General features: G+C 28.8%; 2 protein-coding genes across 9 annotated transcripts in view; one reads left to right on the top strand and one right to left on the bottom strand.

Moving 5' to 3' along the window:
* LOC135143733 (probable E3 ubiquitin-protein ligase HERC4) overlaps positions 1 to 13,284 on the top strand; it is a 37,409-nt gene extending 24,125 nt beyond the window's left edge. For all 5 annotated transcript variants that reach the window (XM_064075650.1, XM_064075649.1, XM_064075653.1 and 2 more), the window contains 7 exons: positions 1,517 to 1,813; positions 1,862 to 2,035; positions 2,083 to 2,169; positions 2,219 to 2,576; positions 2,626 to 2,908; positions 12,420 to 12,759; positions 12,807 to 13,284. In XM_064075650.1, coding sequence (XP_063931720.1) covers positions 1,517 to 1,813; positions 1,862 to 2,035; positions 2,083 to 2,169; positions 2,219 to 2,576; positions 2,626 to 2,908; positions 12,420 to 12,759; positions 12,807 to 12,959 — 1,692 coding nt within the window. In that variant the 3' untranslated portion in view covers positions 12,960 to 13,284. The remainder of the gene's footprint in view (positions 1 to 1,516; positions 1,814 to 1,861; positions 2,036 to 2,082; positions 2,170 to 2,218; positions 2,577 to 2,625; positions 2,909 to 12,419; positions 12,760 to 12,806) is intronic.
* Positions 13,275 to 23,538, bottom strand: part of LOC135143734 (uncharacterized) — a 32,150-nt gene continuing 21,886 nt past the window's right edge. For 2 of the 4 annotated variants that reach the window (XM_064075654.1, XM_064075655.1), the window contains 5 exons: positions 23,162 to 23,263; positions 22,490 to 22,563; positions 21,783 to 22,148; positions 13,876 to 14,005; positions 13,275 to 13,820 (listed from right to left, as the gene is read on the bottom strand). In XM_064075654.1, coding sequence (XP_063931724.1) covers positions 13,591 to 13,820; positions 13,876 to 14,005; positions 21,783 to 22,148; positions 22,490 to 22,563; positions 23,162 to 23,263 — 902 coding nt within the window. In that variant the 3' untranslated portion in view covers positions 13,275 to 13,590. The remainder of the gene's footprint in view (positions 13,821 to 13,875; positions 14,006 to 21,782; positions 22,149 to 22,489; positions 22,564 to 23,161; positions 23,264 to 23,538) is intronic. The other 2 variants (XM_064075657.1, XM_064075656.1) reach the window with 2 other exon arrangements.

The following is a 23,538-nucleotide window of genomic DNA, read 5'->3' as shown; positions in this document are numbered from 1 at the left end:
GTTTTTTTTATTTTGTTTTTCATGCCTCCACTAAAAAATTGACGAATCGTCACAAAATTTTATTGTGAAAACAGTGTAAAATAAAATACAATTTTTTCGTTTATCTCTAGATTTAAGAAAAAATAATATAGAATTTCCTTTGAATTTTTCTTGTTTACAGATATGGAATGCCATAGTAGACGACATTTTAAATAAATTATCGCCTTCTCCACCCGACGTGAATTGATCGATTAATCGATTTTTTGACTTTTCGACTTTTTAAATTTCTGATTTTTTGATTTTCCCATTTCTCGATTTACGATGTTTGGACTCTTCGGCGTCTCGATTTCTCGATTTTTCAGATTTTTGCACTTTTAATTTTTCAATTTTGTCGACTTTTCGATTTGTAAATCTTTCATTTTTTCGATTTTTCAAACTTTCAATTTCTCGATTTTATAATTTTTCGATTTTTCAATTTCGTAATCTTCAATTTTTGGAGTTTTTAGTTTTCGATTTCTCAATTTTTCGACATTTCACTTTTAAGATTTTTCAGTTATTTAATTCATTTTTTTGGATTTTTGATTTTTCGATCTCTCACTTTTTCAAATTTTCGGTTTTTAAATTATGGTTTTTCAATTTCTCGATTTATTGACTTTTCGACTTTTAGATTTTTCAATTTTTTGATTTTCTTATTTCTTGGTTTTTCAGTTTTCCAATTCTTCTTTTTTTCGGATTTTTGATTTTTCAAGTTTTTGATTATTCAATTTTCGATTCTTTTTTAAATTTTAGATTTTTCGATCCTCAGTTTTTCAAATTTTCGGTTTTTAAATTATGGTTTTTCAATTTTTTGATATTTTCGATTTTTGAATTTTATAGTACCTATTTCGATATTTCAATTTTCCGATTTTTCCACTTTTCGGCTTTTCGATTTATTGACCTTCCAATTTTTCGATAATTCAACTTTTCTATTTCTCGATTTTCAATATTTCGATATTTCACTTTCAGGATTTTTCAGTTATTTGATTCATTATTTAAATTTTTAAATTCTCAATTTTTTTATTCTTTAATTTTTCAATTTTTGACTTTTCAACTTGATTTTTCAATTTATCTATTTTTTGTAATTTTCTAGTTTTCAATTTTTTTGTACTACATACATATTCTTCTACTTCTTAACGTTATGATTTTTCAACGTTTCCACCTTCCAAAATAAATTTTTTCGAGATTTCGTTTTGGCATTTTGCAATTTCTCGATTTTTCAGTTTTTCTGTTCTTAATTTTTAATAATTCATTTCTTTTTTTGGATATTTTAATTTTTTTTATCTTCAGATTTTTAGAGTTTTTTGATGTAATTCTTTTGGTGCATTCTTATAGCTTTCTTGGCGTTTTTTTATTTTGTTTTTCATGATTTTTTTTTTTTGATAATTCGTCACAAAATTTTATTGTGAAAGCAGTGTAAAATAAAATACAATTTTTTCGTTTATCTCTAGATTTAAGAAAAAATAATATAGAATTTCCTTTGAATTTTTCTTGTTTACAGATATGGAATGCCATAGTAGACGACATTTTAAACAAATTATCGCCTTCTCCGCCCGACGTGGAAACTTTGAGAATTTACCTCGTCCTACCTCTATACCACGAATTTTACAACCCCAAACAGTACATAAAGCTCCACAAACCGTTCACCAGTGCACTCCTGAAGCTCGGTCCTCAAGCCAGTAAAGTAATAGGAATGTGGTGGACGATGATGAGTTGTGATTACTTCGAGAAACTGATACGAATTTTTAAGTCTGTCGTTAGCTTTATCCTAAGAAATCAAAAAATTCCAGAGAACAAAGTAAGCCCTCACCACAAACCAAACACCCCTTAAACCCGTTTTTTCCAGACCGTATTTTACGATTCTAGTCTTGTAGCGATGTTAGATACCTTAACATATTTAAATAAACTTAACCATAGCGTAGAGGGTTTAAAAGTTCCATACGACACGTTCCACATATCAGACTTAAGTGATTACTTAGATGTCCGAGTCGACTACGTCATGTGGCTGACCGACCAGAATGTAAGTCCAACGAAAATCTTAAACCAATCACGAGCTTTGGCTTCCAGACAGGGAAACTCTTCCTCTGCAACTACCCGTTCATTTTCGACGCCCAAGCCAAGACGTTGCTTCTAGAGACTGACCAAGGAATACAAGTGCGTTGTCGAAAGTTTCTCGCGTTCTTATACAAACTAGAAATTGTAGATGCAAAAAGCAATGCAAGTCGCCGCTCAACAGGCCTTCTTCTCGCTGCTTTTCAGACCGTCGGCCATTCAAAGTATTAACCAATTTTTAGTTTTAAACATCACGAGAGACCAAATAGTGAACGACGCACTCAGAGAACTGAGCAACATCGACGCCGACGACCTGAAAAAGCCGCTGAAGGTGAAGTTCTGTGGCGAAGAAGCTGAGGACGCCGGTGGAGTCCGGAAGGAGTTTTTCATGTTGTTGTTGAAGGAGATTCTGGACCCTAAGTACGGGATGTTTAAGGAGTACGAGGAGACGAGGGCGCTGTGGTTCTCGGAGACGTCGTTCGAGGAAGAGCCTGTTTATTTTTTGATAGGTAGGGTAGTGCTGGGTACTGAGTAGGATATACGTGTTTGTGGTTGCAGGGATTATTTGCGGGCTAGCCATCTACAATTTTACCATCATAGACTTACCTTTTCCTTTAGCTCTCTATAAGAAGTTGTTGAATGAGACTGTGGGGTTGGCAGACCTGAAGGGTTTGACGCCTGTGATGGCCAACTCGCTGCAAGGCCTACTCGATTATAAGGAGACTGACATGCAGTCCACTTTTGGGTTGTTCTTTGAGATAAGTAGGGACGATTTTGGGGAGAATAAAACCATCGAGTTGAAACCCAACGGGTCGAAGATTCCGGTGACGCAAGATAACAAGTAAGGAATACTCGAATCTGATTGGTCGTACAGTTAATTTCCGAATTTCTGCCGACCAATCACGACAAAGCACGTCGGCTTCCAATTCAAACTGGCGTAAATTGGTGGTTCGGTATCTTTTGTTTTTTTAACCTGACCGACTTTGAATTTCTACATTATTTTTCAATTATTATATCATTTTTGGATTTTTTAATTTTTTGATTTTTATTGTCCAATTTTTCGATTTTACAATATTTTTCATTTGTAATTTGTTATTTTTGATGAAAATTAAAAATGACCAAGTTGTAAAACCTTAACATCGAAAAATCTCTCAATTAAAAAATCTAAAAGTTTAAAAATTGAAAAATCGAAAAATTGAGAAGTCAAAAATTTGAAAAACCGAAAAATTCCAACTCTGAAAGATCAAAAAATTCCATTATAAAAAATCGTGAAATTAAAAAATAAGAACCGAAAAAATGACATATTTGAAAAAATTACAAACCAATTTTAAAATAGAAATTGAAGAAACGAAAATTTAAAAAATCGAAAAAATAAAAAATTCTAAACTTGGTAGATCGAAAAATTAAGAAATTTGTTATTGAAAACTATAAAAATTGCAAACCGAAATTTTGAAGAAATGAAAAACTGAAAAAATTTGAAATTGAAAACTTGAATAATTGAAGAAACACAAAACTCGAAAATCGAAAAATTTCAAAATAAAAATTGAAAAAAAGACACGAAAATTTTTTTTAAAAAATTGCAAAATTAAAATTCGAAAACTGAAGAAACCAAGAATTCTAAAATTAAAAAATCCAGAAAGTGAAAAATTGAAAAAACATCTAACAGTTGAAAAATCGAAAACTCAAATCGTAAAATAAAAAAATTAAAAAGTGGCAAAATCAAAAATCAAAATTTAAAAAACCCAATAAACGGAAGAAACGAAGAATTCAAAAATCGAAAAATCCATAAAACCGAAAAATTGAAACATTGATAGACCCAAATCGAAAAATGAAAAAATTCAATTGAAAAATTAATAAAATCGTGATTGTAAAATCAAAAAATAATCGTAAAAATGAAGAAACGAAAAATTTAATATTGGAAACTAAAAAAATTACAAATCGAAAAATAAAAATCAGGAAACTTTAAAATTTTAAAGTTGAAAAATCGGAAAATTGAAAAAAAATTCTAATTGAAAAATTGCAAAATTAAAATTCCAAAAACTGAAAAAACGAAAATTTAAAAATCGAAAAATCTATAAAACTGAACAATTGAAGAAAAAAATAAAATCTGAAACTTGAAAAATCTAAAAATTCATTATTTGAAAAAATCGAAAACTCAAACCATAAAATAAAATCAAAAACTTTAAAAATCCAGTGATTGAAAAATCAAAAAGTAAGAACCGAAAAATTTAAAAGTCAAAAAAACCAATTCAAAAATTCAAAAGGTGAAAAATCAAAAAATTATATCTTAAAAAGTGGGAAAATTGAACAAACAAAAACTGAAAAATCGAAAAGCTCAAATCGAAAAATTGAAAAATTAAAAAATCCTATTGAAAAATGGCAAAATTAAAAATTAAAAAAATCCAGTGATTGAAAAATCAAAAATTATAAATTAAAAAGCCCGAAAATTGAACAAACAAATAATTGCAAAATCCAAAAGCTCAAATCGAAAAATTGAAAAATTAAAAAATAAATTCCAATTGAAAAATGACGAAATTAAAAAAATCTCCTGATTGAAAAATCGAAAATAATTGTATAATTGAAACGAAAAATTTTAATATCGAAAACTAGAACAAAATTAAAAATTGAGAAACTGAAAACTTTGAGAGTTGAAAAATTAAAAAATTCATTATTGAAAAATCGAAAAATTTAAAAATTGAAAAATTTAATGTTGGAAACTAGAAAAATCGCAAATCAAAAAATAAAAATCGAGAAACTGAAAATTGAAAAGTTGAACGATCGAAAAATTGAAAACAAATTCTGACTGAAAAATGGTAAAATTAAAAATCGAAAAATTGAAAAAACAAAGAATTCAAAAATCCAAAATCTATAAAACTGAAAAATTGAAAAAATTAAAATATCGAAAGTCGAAAATCGAAAAATTCAATATTTGAAAAAATCGTAAAATCAAAAAATATTTAAATCCAATATTTGAGAAATCAAATAATCGATCTAAAAAAATGAAAAATTTAAAAATAAAAATCTAATCAAAAATTCAAAAGATGAAAACTCGACAAATTATAAATTAAAAATTCGGAAAATTGAACAAACGAAAAACTGAAAAAACAAAAAGCTCAAATCGAAAATTGAAAAATTAAAAACCGAAAATTTTAAGAATTCCGAAAAATTGAACAACGAAAAATTGAAACATTGAAAGATTCAAATCGAAAAATGAAAAAATCCAATTGAAATATTAATTAAAAAAAAATCGAAAAACAATCGTAAAATTGAAAAAACGAAAAATTTAATATTGAAAACTAGAAAAATTGCAAATCGAAAACTGAAAAAACAAAGAATTCAAAAATCGAATAATTTATAAAACTGAAATATGTCAAAACTAAAAATCAAAAATTTTAAAAATCCAATGATTGAAAAATAACAAAATTATCGAACTGAAGAAACGAATAAGTTAAAAATAAAAAAAATCAAATCAAAAGTTCAAAAGGTGAAAAACCAAAAAGCCCAAATCGAAAAACTAAAAAATAAAACAATTCAAAACCGAAAATTTTAAAAATTCAATAATCAAAAAATAAAAAAAATCGGATTGAAGAAACGAAAAGTTGAAAAATTGAACAAACAAAAAATTGAAACATTGAAAGACTCAAATCGAAAAATGAAAAAATCCAATTGAAAATGTAATAAAAAGTCTCATCATTGAAAAATCGGAAAATAAAATAAAAATCGAAAAACTGAAGAAACGAAGATTTCAAAAATCGAAAAATCTATAAAACTGAAAAATTGAAAAAACAAATAAAATATCTAAAAGTTGAAAAAAACGAAAACTCAAATCGTAATATTAAAAAATTGAAGAATTAAAAATGTAATTGAAAATGGCAAAATCAAAAATTTTAACAATCCAATGATTGAAAAACAAAAAAATTATCGAATTGAAGAATCGAAAAAATTAAAAATCAAAAAAAAAGTCCAAATCGAAAAATTGAAAAATTAAAAATCGAAAATTTTAAAAATTCGATAATTGAAAAATCAAAAAAGTTATCGAATTGAAGAAACGAAAAGTTGAAAAATTGAACAAATAAAAAATTGAAACACAGAGACTCAAATCGAAAAAATAATAAAATCCAATTGAAAAATTAATAAAAAAGCTCATAGTTGAAAAATCGAAAAATAATAATCGTAACAATTGAAGAAACGATAACTTTAATATTGAAAACTAGAAAAATTGCAAATCGAAAAATAAAAATCAGAAAACTGAAAAATTTTAAAGTTGAAAAATCGAAAAATTGAAAATTTTAAGAATTCGTTGATCGAAAAATAAAAAAAAAATCGAATCGAGGAAACGAAAAATTGAAAAATTGAACAACAAAAAATTCACACATTGAAAGACTCAAATCCAAAAATGAAAAAATCCAATTGAAAAATTAATTTAAAAAAAAATCGAAAAGTAATCGTAAAATTGAAAAATGAAAAATTTAATATTGAAAACAAGAACAATTGCAAATCGAAAAATATAAATCGAGAAACTGAAAATTGAAAAGTTAAAAATCGAAAAATTGAAAACCAATTGAAATTGAAAATTTGCAGAATTAAAATTCGAAAAACTGAAACAACGAAGAATTCAAAAATCGAAAAATCTATAAAACTGAAACATTGTAGAAAAACGTAAAACCTAAAACTTGAAAAATCAAAAACTCAGATCATAAAATCAAAAAATTGAAAAATCAAAAAATAATCAAACTGAAGAAACCAAAAATGTAAAAATCAAAAAATCAAATAAAAGGTCAAATCGAAAGATTGAAAAATTAAAAAATTAAAAATCGAAAATTTTAAAAATTCGATGTTAAAAAAATAGAAAAATTGTCGAATTGAAGAAACGAAAAGTTGGAAAATTGAACAAACAAAAAATGGAAATATTGAAATCTCATGATTGAAAATCGAAAAATAATCGTAAAATTAAACAAACCAAAAATTGAAAAATTTCAAAATTAAAAATCCGAAAACTGAGAAACGAAGAATTGAACAATCGAAATATCTATAAAAATGAAAAATTGAAAAAACAAATAGAACATCTAAAAGTTGAAAAATACAGAAGTTGAAAAATACAGAAAAATAATGTTTGAAAAATTCGAAAACTCAAATCGTAAAATCAAAAAATAGAAAATTTAAAAAATCTAATCGAAAAATGGAAAAATTAACAGTCACAAATTTATAAAATCTAATGATTGAAAAATAAAAAAATTATCGAATTAAAGAAACGAAAAATTGAAAAATTAAAAAAATTGAAAAATTAAGAAATTGAAACATTGAAAGACTCAAATCGAAAAATTTAAAAATTGAAAAATGTAATGTTGAAAACTAGAAAAAAACAAATTCTGATTGAAAAATGGTAAAATTAAAATTCGAAAAATTGAAAAAACAAAGAATTCAATAGTCCAAAATCTAAAAAAAAAATCGTAAAATCAAAAAATTTTTAAATCCAATGATTGAGAAACCAAAAAATAATCGATCTAAAAAAATGAAAAATTTAAGAATAAAAAATTCAAAAGGTGAAAACTCGACAAATTATATATTCAAAATTCGGAAAATTGGAGAAATGAAAAACAGAAAAAACGAAAAGCTCAAATCGAAAAATCGAAAAAGAAAAAATCGAAAATTTTAAGAATTCGGATCCAATGATTGAGAAATCAAAAAATAATCGATCTAAAAAAATTTAAGAATAAAAAATTCAAAAGATGAAAACTCGACAAATTATAAATTCAAAATTCGAAAAATTGGAGAAATGAAAAACAGAAAAAACGAAAAGCTCAAATCGAAAAATGGAAAAAGAAAAAATCGAAAATTTTAAGAATTCGGTGATCAAAAAATCAAAAAAAAATCGAATCGAAGAATCGAAAAATTGAACAACAAAAAATTGAAACATTGGAAGATTCAAATCGAAATATGAAAAAATTCAATTGAAAAATTAATAAAAAAAAAATCGAAAAATAATCGTAAAATTGAAAAAACGAAAAATTTAATATTGAAAACTAGAAAAATTGCAAATCAAAAAATAAAAATCGAGAAACAGATAATTGAACAAACAAAAAATGGAAATATTGAAATCTCATGATTGAAAATCGAAAAATAATCGTAAAATTAAAGAAACCAAAAATTGAAAAATTGCCAAATTAAAAATCCGAAAACTGAGAAACGAAGCATTGAACAATCGAAATATCTATAAAAATGAAAAATTGAAAAAGCAATGAAATATCTAAAAGTTGTAAAATACAAAAAAATAATATTTGAAAAATTCGGAAACTCAAATCGTAAAATCAAAAAATAGAAAATTTAAAAAATCTAACCGAAAAATGGAAAAATTAACAGCCAAAAATTTATAAAATCCAATGATTGAAAAATAAAAAATAATCGAATTGAAGAAACGAAAAATTGAAAAATTAAAAAAATTGAAAAATTAAAAAATTGAAACATTGAAAGACTCAAATCGAAAAATTTAAAAATTTAATGTTGAAAACTCGAAAAATTGCAAATAAAAAAATAAAAATCGAGAAACTGAAAATTGAAAAGTTAAACGATCGAAAAATTGAAAAAACAAAGAATTCAATAGTCCAAAATCTATAAAAAAATCGTAAAATCAAACATTTTTAAAATTCAACGATTGAGAAATGAAAAAATAATCGATCTAAAGAAATGAAAAATTTAAGAATAAAAAATTATCTTATCAAAAATTCAAAAAATGAAAACTCGAAAGATTATAAATTAAAAATTCGGAAAATTGAACAAACGAAAAACGAAAAACTGAAAAAACCAAAAGCTCAAATCGAAAAATGGAAAAATAAAAAATTGAAACATTGAAAGATTCAAATCGAAAAATGAAAAAATCCAATTGAAAAATTAATTAAAAAAAAATCGAAAAATAATCGTAAAATTGAAAAAACGAAAAATTTAAAAATCGGAAAATTTAATATTGAAAACTAGAAAAATTGCAAATCGAAAAATAAAAATCGAGAAACTGAAAAATAAAAAGTCAAAAATTCGAAAAACTGAAACAACGAAGAATTCGGTGATCAAAAAATCAAAAAAAAAAAATCGAATCGAAGAAACGAAAAATTGAACAAAAAAAAATTGAAACATTGAAAGATTCAATTCGAAATATGAAAAAATTCAATTGAAAAATTAATTAAAAAAATCGAAAAATAATCGTGAAATTAAAATAACGAAAAATTTCAAAATTGAAAAATTTAATATTGAAATCTAGAAAAATTGCAAATCGAAAAATAAAAATCGAGAAGCTGAAAATTGAAAAGTTAAAAAATCGAAAAACTGAAAAAACGAAGAATTCAAAAATCGAAAAATCTATAAAACTGAAAAATTGAAGAAAAAAGTAAAATCTAAAACTTGAGAAATTAAAAAATCTAATTGAAAAATGGCAAAATAAAAATCCAATGATTGAAAAATCAAAAAAATCAGATCAAAAGGTCAAATCGAAAGATTGAAAAATTACAAAATAAAAAAAAAATAATCGAATTGAAGAAACGAAAAGTTGAAAAATTGAACTAACAAAAAATGGAAATATTGAAAGACTTAAAATGAAAAAAATCCAATTGAAAAATTAAGAAACCTCATGATTGAAAAATTGCAAAATTAAAAGTCCGAAAACTGAGAAACGAAGAATTGAACAATCGAAATATCTATAAAAAATGAAAAATTGAAAAAACAAATAAAACATCTAAAAGTTGAAAAATACAAAAAAATAATATTTGAAAAATTCGAAAACTCAAATCGAAAAATGGAAAAATTAACAGCCAAAAATTTATAAAATCCAATGATGGAAAAATAAAAAAATTATCGAATTGAAGAAGTGAAAAATTGAAAAATTAAAAAAATTGAAAAATTAAAAAATTGAAACATTGAAAGACTCAAATCGAAAAATTTAATGTTGAAAACTAGAAAAATTGCAAAGCAAAAAATAAAAATCGAGAAACTGAAAATTCAAAAGTTAAACGATCGGAAAATTGAAAATAAATTCTGATTGAAAAATTGTAAAATTAAAAATCGAAAAATTGAAAAAACAAAGAATTGAAAAGTCCAAAATCTATAAAAAAAAAATCGTAAAATCAAAAAATTTTTAAATCCAATGATTGAGAAATCAAAAAATAATCGATCTAAAAAAAATGAAAAATTTAAGAATAAAAAATTCAAAACATGAAAACTCGACAAATTATAAATTAAAAATTCGGAAAATTGAACAAATGAAAAACTGAAAAAACGAAAAGCTCAAATCGAAAATTGAAAAATTAAAAATCGAAAATTTTAAGAATTCCGTGATAAAAAAGTCAAAAAAAATCGAAACATTGAAAGCAAATCGAAATATGAAAAAATTCAATTAAAAAATTAATAAAAAAAATCGAAAAATAATCGTAAAATTGAAAAAACGAAAAATTTAAAAATTGAAAAATTTAATATTGAAAACTAGAAAAATTGCAAATCGAAAAATAAAAATCGAGAAACTGAAAATTGAAAAGTTAAAAATCGAAAAATTGAAAACGAATTCTAACTGAAAATTTGCAGAAATAAAATTCGAAAAACTGAAAAAACGAAGAATTCAAAAATCGAAAAACCTATAAAACTGAAAAATTGAAGAAAAAAAGGGTTTTTATCTAAAACTTGAAAAATCAAAAACTCAGATTATATAAAATCAAAAAATTGAAAAATTAAAAAATCTAATTGAAAAATGGCAAAATAAAAATCCAATGATTGAAAAATGAAAAAATAATCGAACTGAAGAAACCAAAAATTTGAAAATAAAAAAAAATAATCGAATTGGAGAAATGAAAAGTTGAAAAATTGATCAAACAAAAAATGGAAATATTGAAAGACTTAAATTGAAAAATGAAAAAAATCCAATTGAAAAATTAAAAAATCTCATAATTTCGAAAAATAATCATAGAATCGAAAAAACGAAAACTTTTTAAAATTTAAAAAATTTAATATTGCAAACCAAAAAATTGGATATCAAAAAATAAAAATCAAGAAACTTAAAAACTTAGAAGTTGAAACACCGAAAAATTGAAACGAAAATAGAAAAATCGGTACAACTGAAAAATTGATAAAACAAACTGAAAAATGGCAAAATTAAAAATCAAAAATTTTTAAAATCCAATGATTGAAAAATCAAAAAATAATCGAACCGAAGAAACGAAACATTTAAAAATCAAAAAAATTAATTCAAAAATGAAAAATTAAAAATCCTATTGAAAATGGCAAAATTAAAAATTCAAAAAAATCCAATGATTGAAAAGTCAACAAATTATCGAACTGAAGAAAAAATCCAATGATTGAAAAGTCAACAACTTATCGAACTGAAGAAATGAACAATTTAAAAATGAAATAAAAAATTCAAAAGGTGAAAAATCAAAAAATTATAAATTGAAAACCCAGAAAATTGAGGTAACAAATGACTGAAAATCGAAAAATTAAAAAATTCAATTGAAAAAAATGAAAAATTTTAAAATCGAAAAAAATAAAAAATCGAGAAAGTGAAGACTTTCAGAGTTGAAAAACGGAAAATTGAAGAAACGAAGAATTCAGAAGCGAAAAAATCGGAAAATCAAGATCTGAGAAAATAAAAGTATAGTAACTAAAAATCGAAAAATTTTGAATCGGAAGCTCGAAAAATGACAAACAAAAAATGAAAATATCTACACGTTGAAAAGTCGAAAAATTAAAAATTTATAACTCCAATAGTTGAAAAAACAAAAATAAAATATCTGGTAGTTGAACAATCTGCAAAAGTTATAAATTAGGAACTAGAAAAATTGAAAAAAACGGAAAATCTAAAAACAAAAAATCGAAGAAAAAAATTGTGAAATCTAGTTATAAAATGGAAAAATCGAAAATACAGAAAGCGAAAAATTGAAATTATGAGAAACTGAAAAACCGAAAAGTTGCAAAATAAAAATTGAAACACTAAAAAATCGAAAAATGGAATGTATCAAAAAAAATTGGAAAAATTGAAAAAATTAAACATTCAGAAGTTGTAAAATCAAAACATTATAAATTAAAAACTCTAAAAATTAAGACAAAAAACTCAGAAATCGAAAAATTAATATTCAAAAAATTCAAATGTGAAAAACTGAAATAAAAATCTAAAATTGAGACAATACAAAAAAATACGAATATTGAATTTGCGCCAGTTTAAATTTGGCGCCATGTGCTTTGTTGTGATTGGTCACCACTGCGGAAATTAAATCATACCATTGGTCATAGTTAAGCGGTCTCTCGAAAACTGTCTTGTGCAATCGCTTCTATAAGACAGCTTTTTTGAATACATGTAAGAAGTACTCTATTTTTTTCAGAGAAGAATACGTAAATCTGTACATAGATTATATTTTTAATACGTCTATACACAAGCAATATACCGCTTACCACGAGGGTTTCATGAAGGTGTGCGGTGGTAGAGTGCTGCAATTATTCCACTCCCACGAATTAATGGCGGTGGTGGTCGGTAACGAAAACTACGACTGGCACGCTCTGGAAGAAGTAGCCGAATACAAAAACGGCTACACCTCCTCGGACAAAACGATTCGGTGGTTTTGGGAAGTGATACACGAGTTGCCTTTACCCGACAAAAAGAAATTTTTATTGTTTTTGACTGGAAGTGATAGAATTCCGATTCAGGGGATGAAAGCCATTAAAGTAAGTGGACGTTTCCGGTAAACTTCTCTTAAATAACACTTTTGCAGATTATTATACAGCCAACAAACGATGACAAATTCTTGCCGGTTGCTCATACTTGTTTCAATCTGTTGGATCTGCCCAGGTACAAAACGAAAGAGAAACTCAAGTATAAGTTAACGCAAGCGATTCAACAGACGCAGGGATTTTCGCTAGTGTGATGCATTGTTAAATTATGTTACTTATTATTTCATAAAAGTTTTATACTTTATACTGATTCCATTTTTGTGTTAGAGTATGTATATTAGGTACGTTTCAAACGTGCTTTTTAAATTTTCGCATTTATACACCGTACTGCAAAACTCAAAATTTAATTTGTGGTCAATAGGTGTAAGTGATCTCGGGATTCGAAGCCGGTGAGGTATGGAGTGTAATCGAAAGAACAAACTGACGCAATCGAACCATGTTGCTTGTCCTTTGTTGATTTGTTATACCTTAAAGTGTCAGCTTGTATATATTTTGTATGAATAAATCGATTTATTTTTACGATATAATTTATTTAATATTTAAAGGGCGTACATGGTACAAATATAAATCATTTAACCTTACATTAAAAATAATTTGCAACAATAGCAAAGCTCGAATCGAATTCGATCTGAAAAATCGCTATGGTTCGGCAAGCGGCTGAAACTCGTTCATTTTTATGGGATTACACATTTTTAATAAAAATTTATACATCTTTCCTGCTCTAATTCGTGTTAGTAATTTAGCTAATCAGTTCAGCATTATCACAAACGTAGCGTCGTTAACTATAAACTACCAATTCAAATTGATGTTGCATACACAAAGGGCTTAATATACGGCTCTGTGGTCGTAGAACTGGGTACCCGGGGGCGCTTTGTAGCCGGGGTACGAGCTATTAAGGGCGTGCTGGGCGAAGAAAGGGCCGTAATCTTTGCGCACGAGGCGTGGCCTGAAGGCGGGGCCTCGGGCCAGCTCGACGCGCTGCTTATTTTCTTCCTCGATTTGGCTCTTGACGTTCTCGGGGGGCCATTTCAAGTCCCCGCGGAGGTTCTTGCCGCCTGAAACAATTTTCGGACAGTTATATGTCTTTTGGGCACAAAATTTGCTTAATACCTTTTAGGGTCGCCGTGGCTGGTTGTGATGTCACTACTGGGGGAGGAGCCTGGCTCACTGGAGCCTGCGCACGAAGAGTGATTGTGGCTGGAGGGGGTTCGACGGGTCTAGCCGCTGAGTACGGAGCTGCCTGCACAGAGAAAATTTGGAAATGAGAATGCGACTGCTGGGTTTTAGTAGAAGACAAAAATCTAAACTATTGCGACAAAAATGGAAAAAACACTCAGTTTGCACTGATTTTAAAAAACATGTTTATCTATTTATGCATAGTGGTCCTCGGGTCGTGGAAATGAAGAGTAATCCACTGGTTTTAATTTAATACGTATCGATTCAACTATGTTGGCAAATTAATTGAACAATTGTAAAGTTTGTATGTACACCTGCCAGCAAAAATTTTATATCCCAGAATTTTTTAATGATTTTTAAGCAATTTTGTTAAAAGCTCAATTTATCAGCATAAAATTTTCGACCTTTTCAAGAACACCTTTGAAAATTAAATAAATAAATTCTTCGGTCGATTTCCAACTCTGGGAGTGTTTTCCCACTTCATTTTTCCGAAAATTATTATCATTTTTCCAAGATCTTCAAATTGAAATATTGCACTTTCAGGATATTTAAAAATCGGACTTCAAAACTCAAAATTTGGAAAATCTTGATCCGGAAACATGGATTTTACAATTAAGTTCCGCCCCTCGGTCTGACAACCAATGAAAAATTCCTCACAATTGAGATTGGGGCGGGTGGGTGGGGTTTATTTTTTGGATTTTTTTCCTTAACATATATAGTTTCCGTTCAATTACATGTTACTTAAATACATAGTAATTTCTTGTAGAGAAATAATCAACATTATCACAATTGAGCTGAGGGCGGGTGGGCGGGGTTTATATTTTGCCTTTTTATTTTCCTTAATATACGTAGCCATCTTTTCATAACAAGAAACTTAGAACATGGGTAAAATGGTACATTTTTTGCAAGGAAATATGGATCTTGCAATTGTGGGCCGGAGTCTAATTTCCTTATACAAATTTTCCATTTTAAACATGTTTTAAGTTTCATGTTGTGAAAAGAAGTCTACACACATTAAATTAAAAAGACAAAATGTAAGCCCGCCCACCCGCCCTATTTCAATTGTGATGATTTTTTTATTCGTCGTGAACCAAGGGGGCGAGCTCAACTGCAAAATACTTATTTCTTTACAAGGAATTAAAAACATGTGTTTGAGTATCGTGTTGTTCAACAAATACTAAGTGTATTAAGAAAAAAAACAAACTATAAGAAACTTGAAACACGTTTAAAATGCTAAATTTTTGTAAGGAAATTGGATTTTGCGGTTAGGCTCCGCCCCTCGTTCTGACAACGAATAAAAAAATCATCACAATTGAGATAGGGCGGGTGGGCGGGGCTTATATTTTACTCTTTTTTTCTTAATGTATACGTACTTTTCTTTTCACAACAAGAAGCTGAAAACATATTTAAAAGCGGAAATTTGTAGAGAAGTGTATGGGATAAAATTTACCATTTTAAACATGTTTTCAGTTTCTTGTTATGTAGAAAACATAATATATACCTATTAAGAAGAAAAAAAAAAAAGAAAAACATAAGCCCTACCCACCCACCCAATCTCAATTGTGACGCTTTTTCCTTGTTCGTCGTTAGTCAAGGGGGGCGGAGCTTAATTGCAAAATCCGTATTTTTCCACGAGAAATTACTATGTGAAACATGTTCTTCAGTGATGGTGTTGCTCAAAAAAAACTATATGTATTAAGTAAAAAAAAAAACAATCTATATCACAGATTTTTTTTCTGGATTTTTTAGACAATTTTGTGGAAAGCTCAATTTGTCAATATGAGCTTATTGACTTTCTCTCCAGCACCTTTGAAAATTAAATAAATTAGTTGTTGGATTGATTTCAATCTCTGGAAGTGTTTTTCGGTTTCGTTTCTTCGAAAATTTTATCATTTTTCAAAATCGCCAAATTGAAGTCGGTATTTATGGATTTTTTTTTGAAAATCATATTTTTAAACCGAATATTTCGACAATCTTGGTTCGAAACACCAACACGCTATGTTTTTCGATTCAGCCCATCGAGATTTACATTCCAGATTTTTTTTGGATTTTTGGACGATTTTGCCAAGAGCTCAATTTTTTAATAAAAATTTTTGACTTTTTCTCGAATTAAAATTAAGTACACAAATGAATTCTTGGGTTGATTTCCAACTCTGGAAGTGTTTTTCAAGTTCATTTTTGTGAAAATTCTTATCATTTTTCCGAAATCTCCAAATTGAAATATTGCACTTTTTGAGTAATTTAAAAAGCATATGTTTAGACCGAATATTTCGACAATCTTGATCTGAAACCACCAACACGCTATATTTTTAGATTCATCCTGTCGAGATCTACGTATATCCCAGATTTTTTCTTGATTTTTAGACAATTTTGCCAAAAGGTTAGTTTTTCAAGATGAAATTTTTGACGTCTTCTCAAACACCTTTGAAAATTAAATAATTAGTTCTTGGGTTGATTTCAACGTCCGGAAGTATTTTTGGGCTTCATTTCTTCGAAAATTCTTATTATTTGTCCAAAATCGACAAATTGAAATAATATGGCCCTTTTGGAATATTTTAAAAATTAAATTCTAAAATCGAATATTTGGAAAATCTCAGTTCGGAACCATCAACATACTATGTTTTTCGATTTAGCCCATCGGGATGAATATCCCAGAATTTTTTTTGGATTTTTAGACAATTTTACCGAGAGCTCAATTTTTCAACATAACATTTTTTGACTTTTCTTAGGTTGATTTCAAACTTCGAAAATGTTTTTCGGTTTCGTTTTTTTTTTTAAATTCTTATCAGTTTTTGAAACCGAATAACTAGTCCAGATCTGTACGCTTAAATTTTTTATGGACTTTTCAATAGTTCTGTAAAAAGCTCAATTTTTCAAATTAAAAAAAAAATGGGAATTTTCCAAACACCTGAAAATCGCCTAAAGGGTTTTCTTTGTTCATTCTGACGTGCGAAAGTGTTTTTCCGTTCATTTTCTTGGAAAATTCCTACCGTTTCTTCAAAATCGTAAAAAGAAAATGACGATTTTTGATTTTTTTTTTTTTAATTTGACTTTTAAACCGAATATTTCGAAAATCCTAGATCTGTATAAAACTTTTCTATAGATGGAGAGATCATTTTAACAAAAGCTCATTTTTTCAGTATCGGTTTTTTTATTTTTTAAAAACAGCTTTCAAAATTACGTAAATCATTTCTTGCGTTGTTTTCAACCTCCGCAAGTGTTTTTCGGCTTCATTTTTTCGAAAATTCTTATAATTCTTTCAGAATCGTTGACAGAAATATGGTACTTTTAGAAGATTTTAAAACTGAATATTTTGAAAATCTTGATGCAGTCCATCGAAATCTACACCCCAATTTTTTTTTTTCTATAGATTTTTAGTGAATTTCACCAGAAGCTCAATTTATCAGGATGAATTTTTTTACTTTTTTTCGAATACTTTTGAAAATTAGTTCAATAATTTATTGGGCTGGTTTCAACCTCTGGAAATGTTTTTAGATTTCTTTTCTTCGAAAATTCGTATTATTTTTCCAGAATTGAAACTGGCACCTCGTGGAATATTTCAAAACTAAGATTTTAAAACCGAATATTTCGAAAATCTTGGTCTGCGACAATCAAACACACTACATTTTTCGATTCAATCCATCGAGATCTATAACCCGGATTTTTTTTAAAGGATTTTTAGGCAAGTTTGTCAAAAGTTCAATTTTTCAATATCAAATTTTTGACTTTTCCTAAGCACCTTTGGAAATTAAGTAAACAATTTCTTGGGTTGCTTACTATCTCTGGAAGTTTTTTCGGCTTCATTATTTCAAAAATTCTTATAATTTTTCCAGAATCACCGAACTAAAATAAGGCACTTTTGGAATATTTTGAAAATCAGTTTTAAAAACCAAATATTTCGAAAATCTGGCCCCAGAACCATCAACACGTTGTTTTTCGTTTCAGCTCAATTTTTCAAATTAAAAAAAAATTGGTATTTTTCTAAAAAAGTTCATTTTGACGTCTTGTTTTTCCGCCTAATTTCTTCGAAAATTTTTACCGTTTCTTCAAAATCGCATAAAAAAAAGACAATTTGTTTTTTTTTTTTTTAATCTAACTTTGAAACCGAATATTCGAAAATCTTCGTTCAAGACCATCAACACACTATTATGTTTTTTAATTAAACCCATCAACATCTATATCCCACTATTTTTATGGATTTTTAGGCAATTTTGTCAAAAGCTCAATTTTTGCCACATCAAATTTTTGATTTTTTCTAGAACACTTTTGAAAATTAAGTAAATAATTTCTTGGATTGATTTCAACCTCCGGAAGTGTTATTCGACTTAATTTCTTCGAAAATTCGCATTATTTTCCCCAGAATCGTACAATTGAAATAAGCATTTTTGGAATATTTTAAAAATTCGATTAGAACCGTATATTTCGAAAATCTTGGTCCGGCGCCATCAAAACGCTGTGTTTTCCGATCAGCTCATCGAGACCTACATCCCAGAATTTTTTATGAATTTTTAGTCAATTTTGTCAAAAGCTCAATTTTTCAATGTACATATTTTTGACTTTTTTTCGAATATTTTTGAAAATTATGTAAATAATTTCGTGGGCTGCTTTCAAACTCCAAGGTGTTTTTCGGATTCCTTTCCTTGAAAATTTTTATTATTTGTCCAAAATCGCCAAATTGAAAGATGGCATTTTTCGAACTTTTTTTTTTTATTGTTTTTTAGACAATTTTATCGGTAGCTCAATTTTCAACATACATTTTTTTACTTTTTCTCGAACACACTCGAAAATTTAGTAATCATTTCTTGGGTTGATTTCAACCTTTGAAAGTGTTTTTCGGTTTCCTTTCTTAGAAAATTATTATGGTTTTCCCAGAATCGCCAAATTGAAATATGGCAATTATTGGAAAATTTTAAAAATCAGTCCGACTATTTCGAACATTTTTCTCCGGAACCATCAACACGCTATTCTTCGATTCAGCTAATCAAGATCTGTGTGCTTGAATTTGTTGTGGACTTTTCGGCGACTTTGTAAAAAGCTCAATTTTTCAAATTAAAAAAATCGTCATTTTCCGAACAGAAAATCCCCTAGAGAGTTTTCTTTGTTCATTCAGATGTTCGAAATCATTTTTGCGCTAAGTTTCTTCGAAAAAAAAAATCGTAAAGAGAATCTATAACAATTTTTGAATTTATTTAAAAATGTGATTTTGAAACCGAATTTTCCAAAAATCTTTATCCAAGACCATCAACACACAGTGTTTTTGGATTAAACCCTTCGAGATTTCTATCCCAGCATTTTTTATAGATTTTTAGTCAATTTTGTCGAAAGCTCAATTTTTGATTTTGATTTCAACCTCACAAAGTGTTTTTCGTCTTGATTTCCTTGAAAATCTGTACAATTTTTTCAGAACTGTCAAGTAAAATAGGCACTTTTAGGATATTTTAAAATTCAAATTTCAAAATCGAATATTTCGAAAATCTTGGTCCGGAACCATCAACACGCTATGTTTTTCCGTTAAGCCCATCAAGATCTACATCCCAGAATTTTTTATGAATTCTTCGGCAATTTTGTAAAAAGCTCAGTTTTTCAAATTAAAAAAAAAAAAACCATTTTCCGAATGCGTTTCCTTTGTTCATTCTGGTCTCCAGGAGTGTTTTTCCGCTTAATTTCTTCGAAAATTCCTACCGTTTCTTCAAAATCGTAAAGAGAATATATGACAATTTTTTGATTTTTTAAAAATCTGACTTTGAAATTGAATTTTCCAAAAATCTGCAAGACCATCAACACACAATGTTTAAGGATTAAACCCTTCAAGATCTATATCCCAGTATTGTTAATGGATTTTTAGGCAATTTTGTCCAAAATTCAATTTTTGCAATATGAAATTTTTGACTTTCTTTAGAACACTTTTGAAAATTTTTTTCAGTTTCGTTTCTTTGAAAATTCTTATCGTTTTTCCAGAATCGCCAAATTGAAATTTGGCAATTATTGGATTATTTCAAAAATCAGTTTTTAAAACCGAATATTTTGAACATTTTGCTCGGTAATTATCAACACGATATATTTTTAGATGATTCTTAGATAATTTTGTCAAAATTTCATTTTTTCAGTATTAAATCTTGTAACTTTTCTAAAACAGCTTTGAAACTTTTTCGTCTTCATTTCTTCAAAAAGTCTTATAACTTTTTTTTTCAAAACGGAAAATTTATATATATTTTCGATTCAGTTCATACCGATGTAGATCCCGGAATTGTTTATGAATTTTTGGGCAATTTCGTCAAAAGCTCATTTTTTCATTATATTTTCGATTTTTTCTCGAACATATTTGAAAATCAAGTAAATAATTTCAATTTCGGCTCCATTTTTTCGAAAATTTTTATTGTTTGCCCAAAATCGCCAAATTGAAATATGGCACTTTTGGAATATTTTAAAAATGGGAGTCTAAAACCGAATATTTGGAAAATCTCACTATGTTTTCCGGGATGTATATCCCAGAATTTTCTATACATTCTTTGGCAATTTTCTCGAAAGCTCAATTTTTCGATACACATTTTTGACTTTTTTGGAACACCTTAAAAATTGAGAGTCAACGAATAATTTCTTCGGTTGATTTCAACCTTCGAAAGTGTTTTTCGTTTTCATTTCTTCAAAAATTCTTATGGTTTTTCCAGAAGCGCCAAATTGAAATATGGCAGTTACTGGAATATTACTTTTTAAAACCGAATATTTCGAAAATTTTACTCGGGAACAGTCAACACGCTATGTTTTTCGATTCAGCCCATCGCATCGAGATTTGTATCCCAGAATTTTGATATAGATTTTTAGGCAATTTTGAAAAACGCCCAATTTTTCAGTTTAAAATTTTTGACTGTTTTCTCGACAACCTTTGAAAATTAAACAGGAATACACGTATATAATTTCTTGGGGTGATTTCAAACTTCGGAGTTATATTTCGGCTTCATTTCATCTAAAATTTTTATGATTTTCCAGAATCGTCAAATCCGGAACCACTTGCTTAATTTCTTGGAAAATTTCTACCGTTTCTTCAAAATCGTCAAAAGAAAATGTGACAATCTTTAGAATTTTTTAAAAATTTGAATTTGAAATCGTATGGGTATTCCAGATTTTTTTGCTATTATTTTCTTTCTCTCTCTTTTTTAGGTTTTTTGTGCATAAAGTCGATTTTTCAGTTCCAGTTAAAGCATAATGGAATTTCAAAAATATAGTGTATGTATTTGTAAAGTGTGGAAAACGTCAATCATTACATCTAAAAATGTGTAGGGAGTTAGAGTTAAGAAAAAAATAAGTCGTATGTTGTTCTTCAAAGACACACTGTACAATTATCAAAGAACTTAAATGAAACACCCTATATATGTGACATATTTTAAACACTCGTCGTATTTTTGAGAATATGTTGTAAATGAAGATAAAAACCACACAAGTTTGGTAAAATTGTAGTTGCCAGTAAAAAGAACTTTCAAAAGTAGTTCGCACCAAAGTTGGACACACTGTATGCAACAAAGTACGAAATAAATTTCCGAAAAACAAAATAACTCCGTGTTTATTTTCAGGAAATGGCATCGCGTACTGAAACTTTACAATTCGGACATTCATTAGACGTTACAGCAGTTCTTGAATGTTCCAACAAAATTAGCAACAACTTTTGGCAAGAGCCCGACAATTAATCATGGCTACCACCACTTTCAAAATATTTACGTTCCTCGAGCAATAACTCGCTGCCAAGTGGTAAACCCTCATTCCATCCAAACCCAAAAACTTCTTGTCGCATAAATGCATAAATACAAAACACTTAATTCCTTCGCAAATTCAAAAATACGCCATACCTGGTTTGTCGCAGCCACTGTCTGAACAGACGATTGAGGAGGTTGCTGAGTAAAAATTTTGGTTTGCGGTTGACTAGGTTGATACTGTTGTAAGGGTTGGTATTGCTGGGGCGGGGCTTGGTATGGGTATTGCGGCTGGGAGGGAGTGGCCACAGGGGAGTGCACCGGAGCCCACGGTCTGCCGGGCGGGGCCTGGCGGAAACCAGAAGGGCTTTGATTCGCTAGGGGGGAAGTCGCAGGCTGCGGGTGGCCGTTAGAAATGTCGAGGGGTTTGAGGGGCTGGCGGGAGTGGCTTTGAGACACCTGCGGGGCGGGGGTGTAATTATTCTGCAAAGTGGGTGATTGAGAGGAGTACTGGGGCCCACCCTAATGATAAAAATATTCATTGTAGATAGAGTCAAAACGGTGAAGGTGCAATTAGCAGTTGGGGCATTCAGGGTCGATCATACAAATACTATAAAATGAATCAAAGAAAAAAAAATGTTAGTATAGACGAATTTAAAATGGCGTTGGGTTTGTTGATCTTGTCTGGAATGCCCCCACTAGGAAAACCGGCGGAAACTGCAAGCTTCGCTTTCCCCGCTACCCTCTGGCCTGCTGTCAATAAAGTGTACGGGTGAGCCAAAAATTTTTTTTTTGACAGAATTGTGACTTAAGCAGTTAGAGAGCCAACGGGGTGCGAAAACGGTGGTTAGGTTGGTACTTACTTGTGCTTGTGCCGGTGGCTGCTCGACGTAGTTCTCGCCTTCGTTCGGAGGAGGCCAGGCAACTCTTTTGAGACCTGTTGGAAAATACGAAAGTCGTATATAAATGCACCGCGAGCTGCTTAAAATAAATTGCCAACGCAACAAAAACTTTTATTTATCAACGTTTGAAGGTTTACAACATTGAACAGAAGCTGGCGTGAGGCTTCTGGACATAGAGGGTTAGTTTTTTTAAAAATAGTAACGTGTCGTGTATGTAAACACACCGAAATGGAGGTGTGCTACCTGCAATTTCGCAGAATGTGGCAATAAAAATATTTATAAACCGCGTCGGGTATCACATGAACGTTGCTTAATATTTATGTTAGCATTGGCCGAAATTCAAAATTTAATTAAAGCTACTTGCTCATGTACGAAGAGGTGTTTCTAAAAGTGTAGTTTTGGCGGACGGGTCACCTGGTTTCGCAGGTAAATATTAAACGTATACAGCGTAACCGAAAAGTCGAAAACCAAGACACCACCTACCTACGGGTTTAGTTACAGTTTGTGAGAGCACACAGCGTTACCTACAAGTGACTTAAGTACACTTGGTCACGTTAGTCACTACAAAACACAAAAATCAGTGACGAGGTGCTCATCCCTTTTTCTGGAGGGGATGACGCGCAAACTCGGTACCTGGTGTAACGACGTCTTTGAATGACGATCTTTGGTGGTTCTTCTGTTCGAAATCCGGAGGCGGCCATTTTATTTGGTCCCGAAGGGGTCTATAGCCGTTACCTGAGGAATTTTCGTACACTGACTAATCGGCGCTTGATATTAATCATCTGGCTGAGACGTCCAGCGGAAGAAATATACGCAAGTAATAATAGCGATAGAGGACAACGAGTGATGGAAATAGAAATCGAATTATCGTGCGGAATGAGGCTAGATTTGCTCATTCCGGACGAGGCGAAAAGACCAAAAACACAAAAAACAAAATTCGGAAAAGTTTGATGACTCAGGCACGAAAAATAGAGCTGAGCACTTTTTTAACCTTGAAATTGTGAAAAAGC

Source organism: Zophobas morio, unplaced genomic scaffold (genome assembly GCF_036711695.1).
Source record: "Zophobas morio isolate AGI-343-1 ecotype UQ-CSIRO unplaced genomic scaffold, CSIRO_AGI_Zmor_V1 ptg000074l, whole genome shotgun sequence".
In the NCBI taxonomy this organism is placed as follows: domain Eukaryota; kingdom Metazoa; phylum Arthropoda; class Insecta; order Coleoptera; family Tenebrionidae; genus Zophobas; species Zophobas morio.
This window is presented reverse-complemented; position numbering and strand designations above follow the sequence as displayed.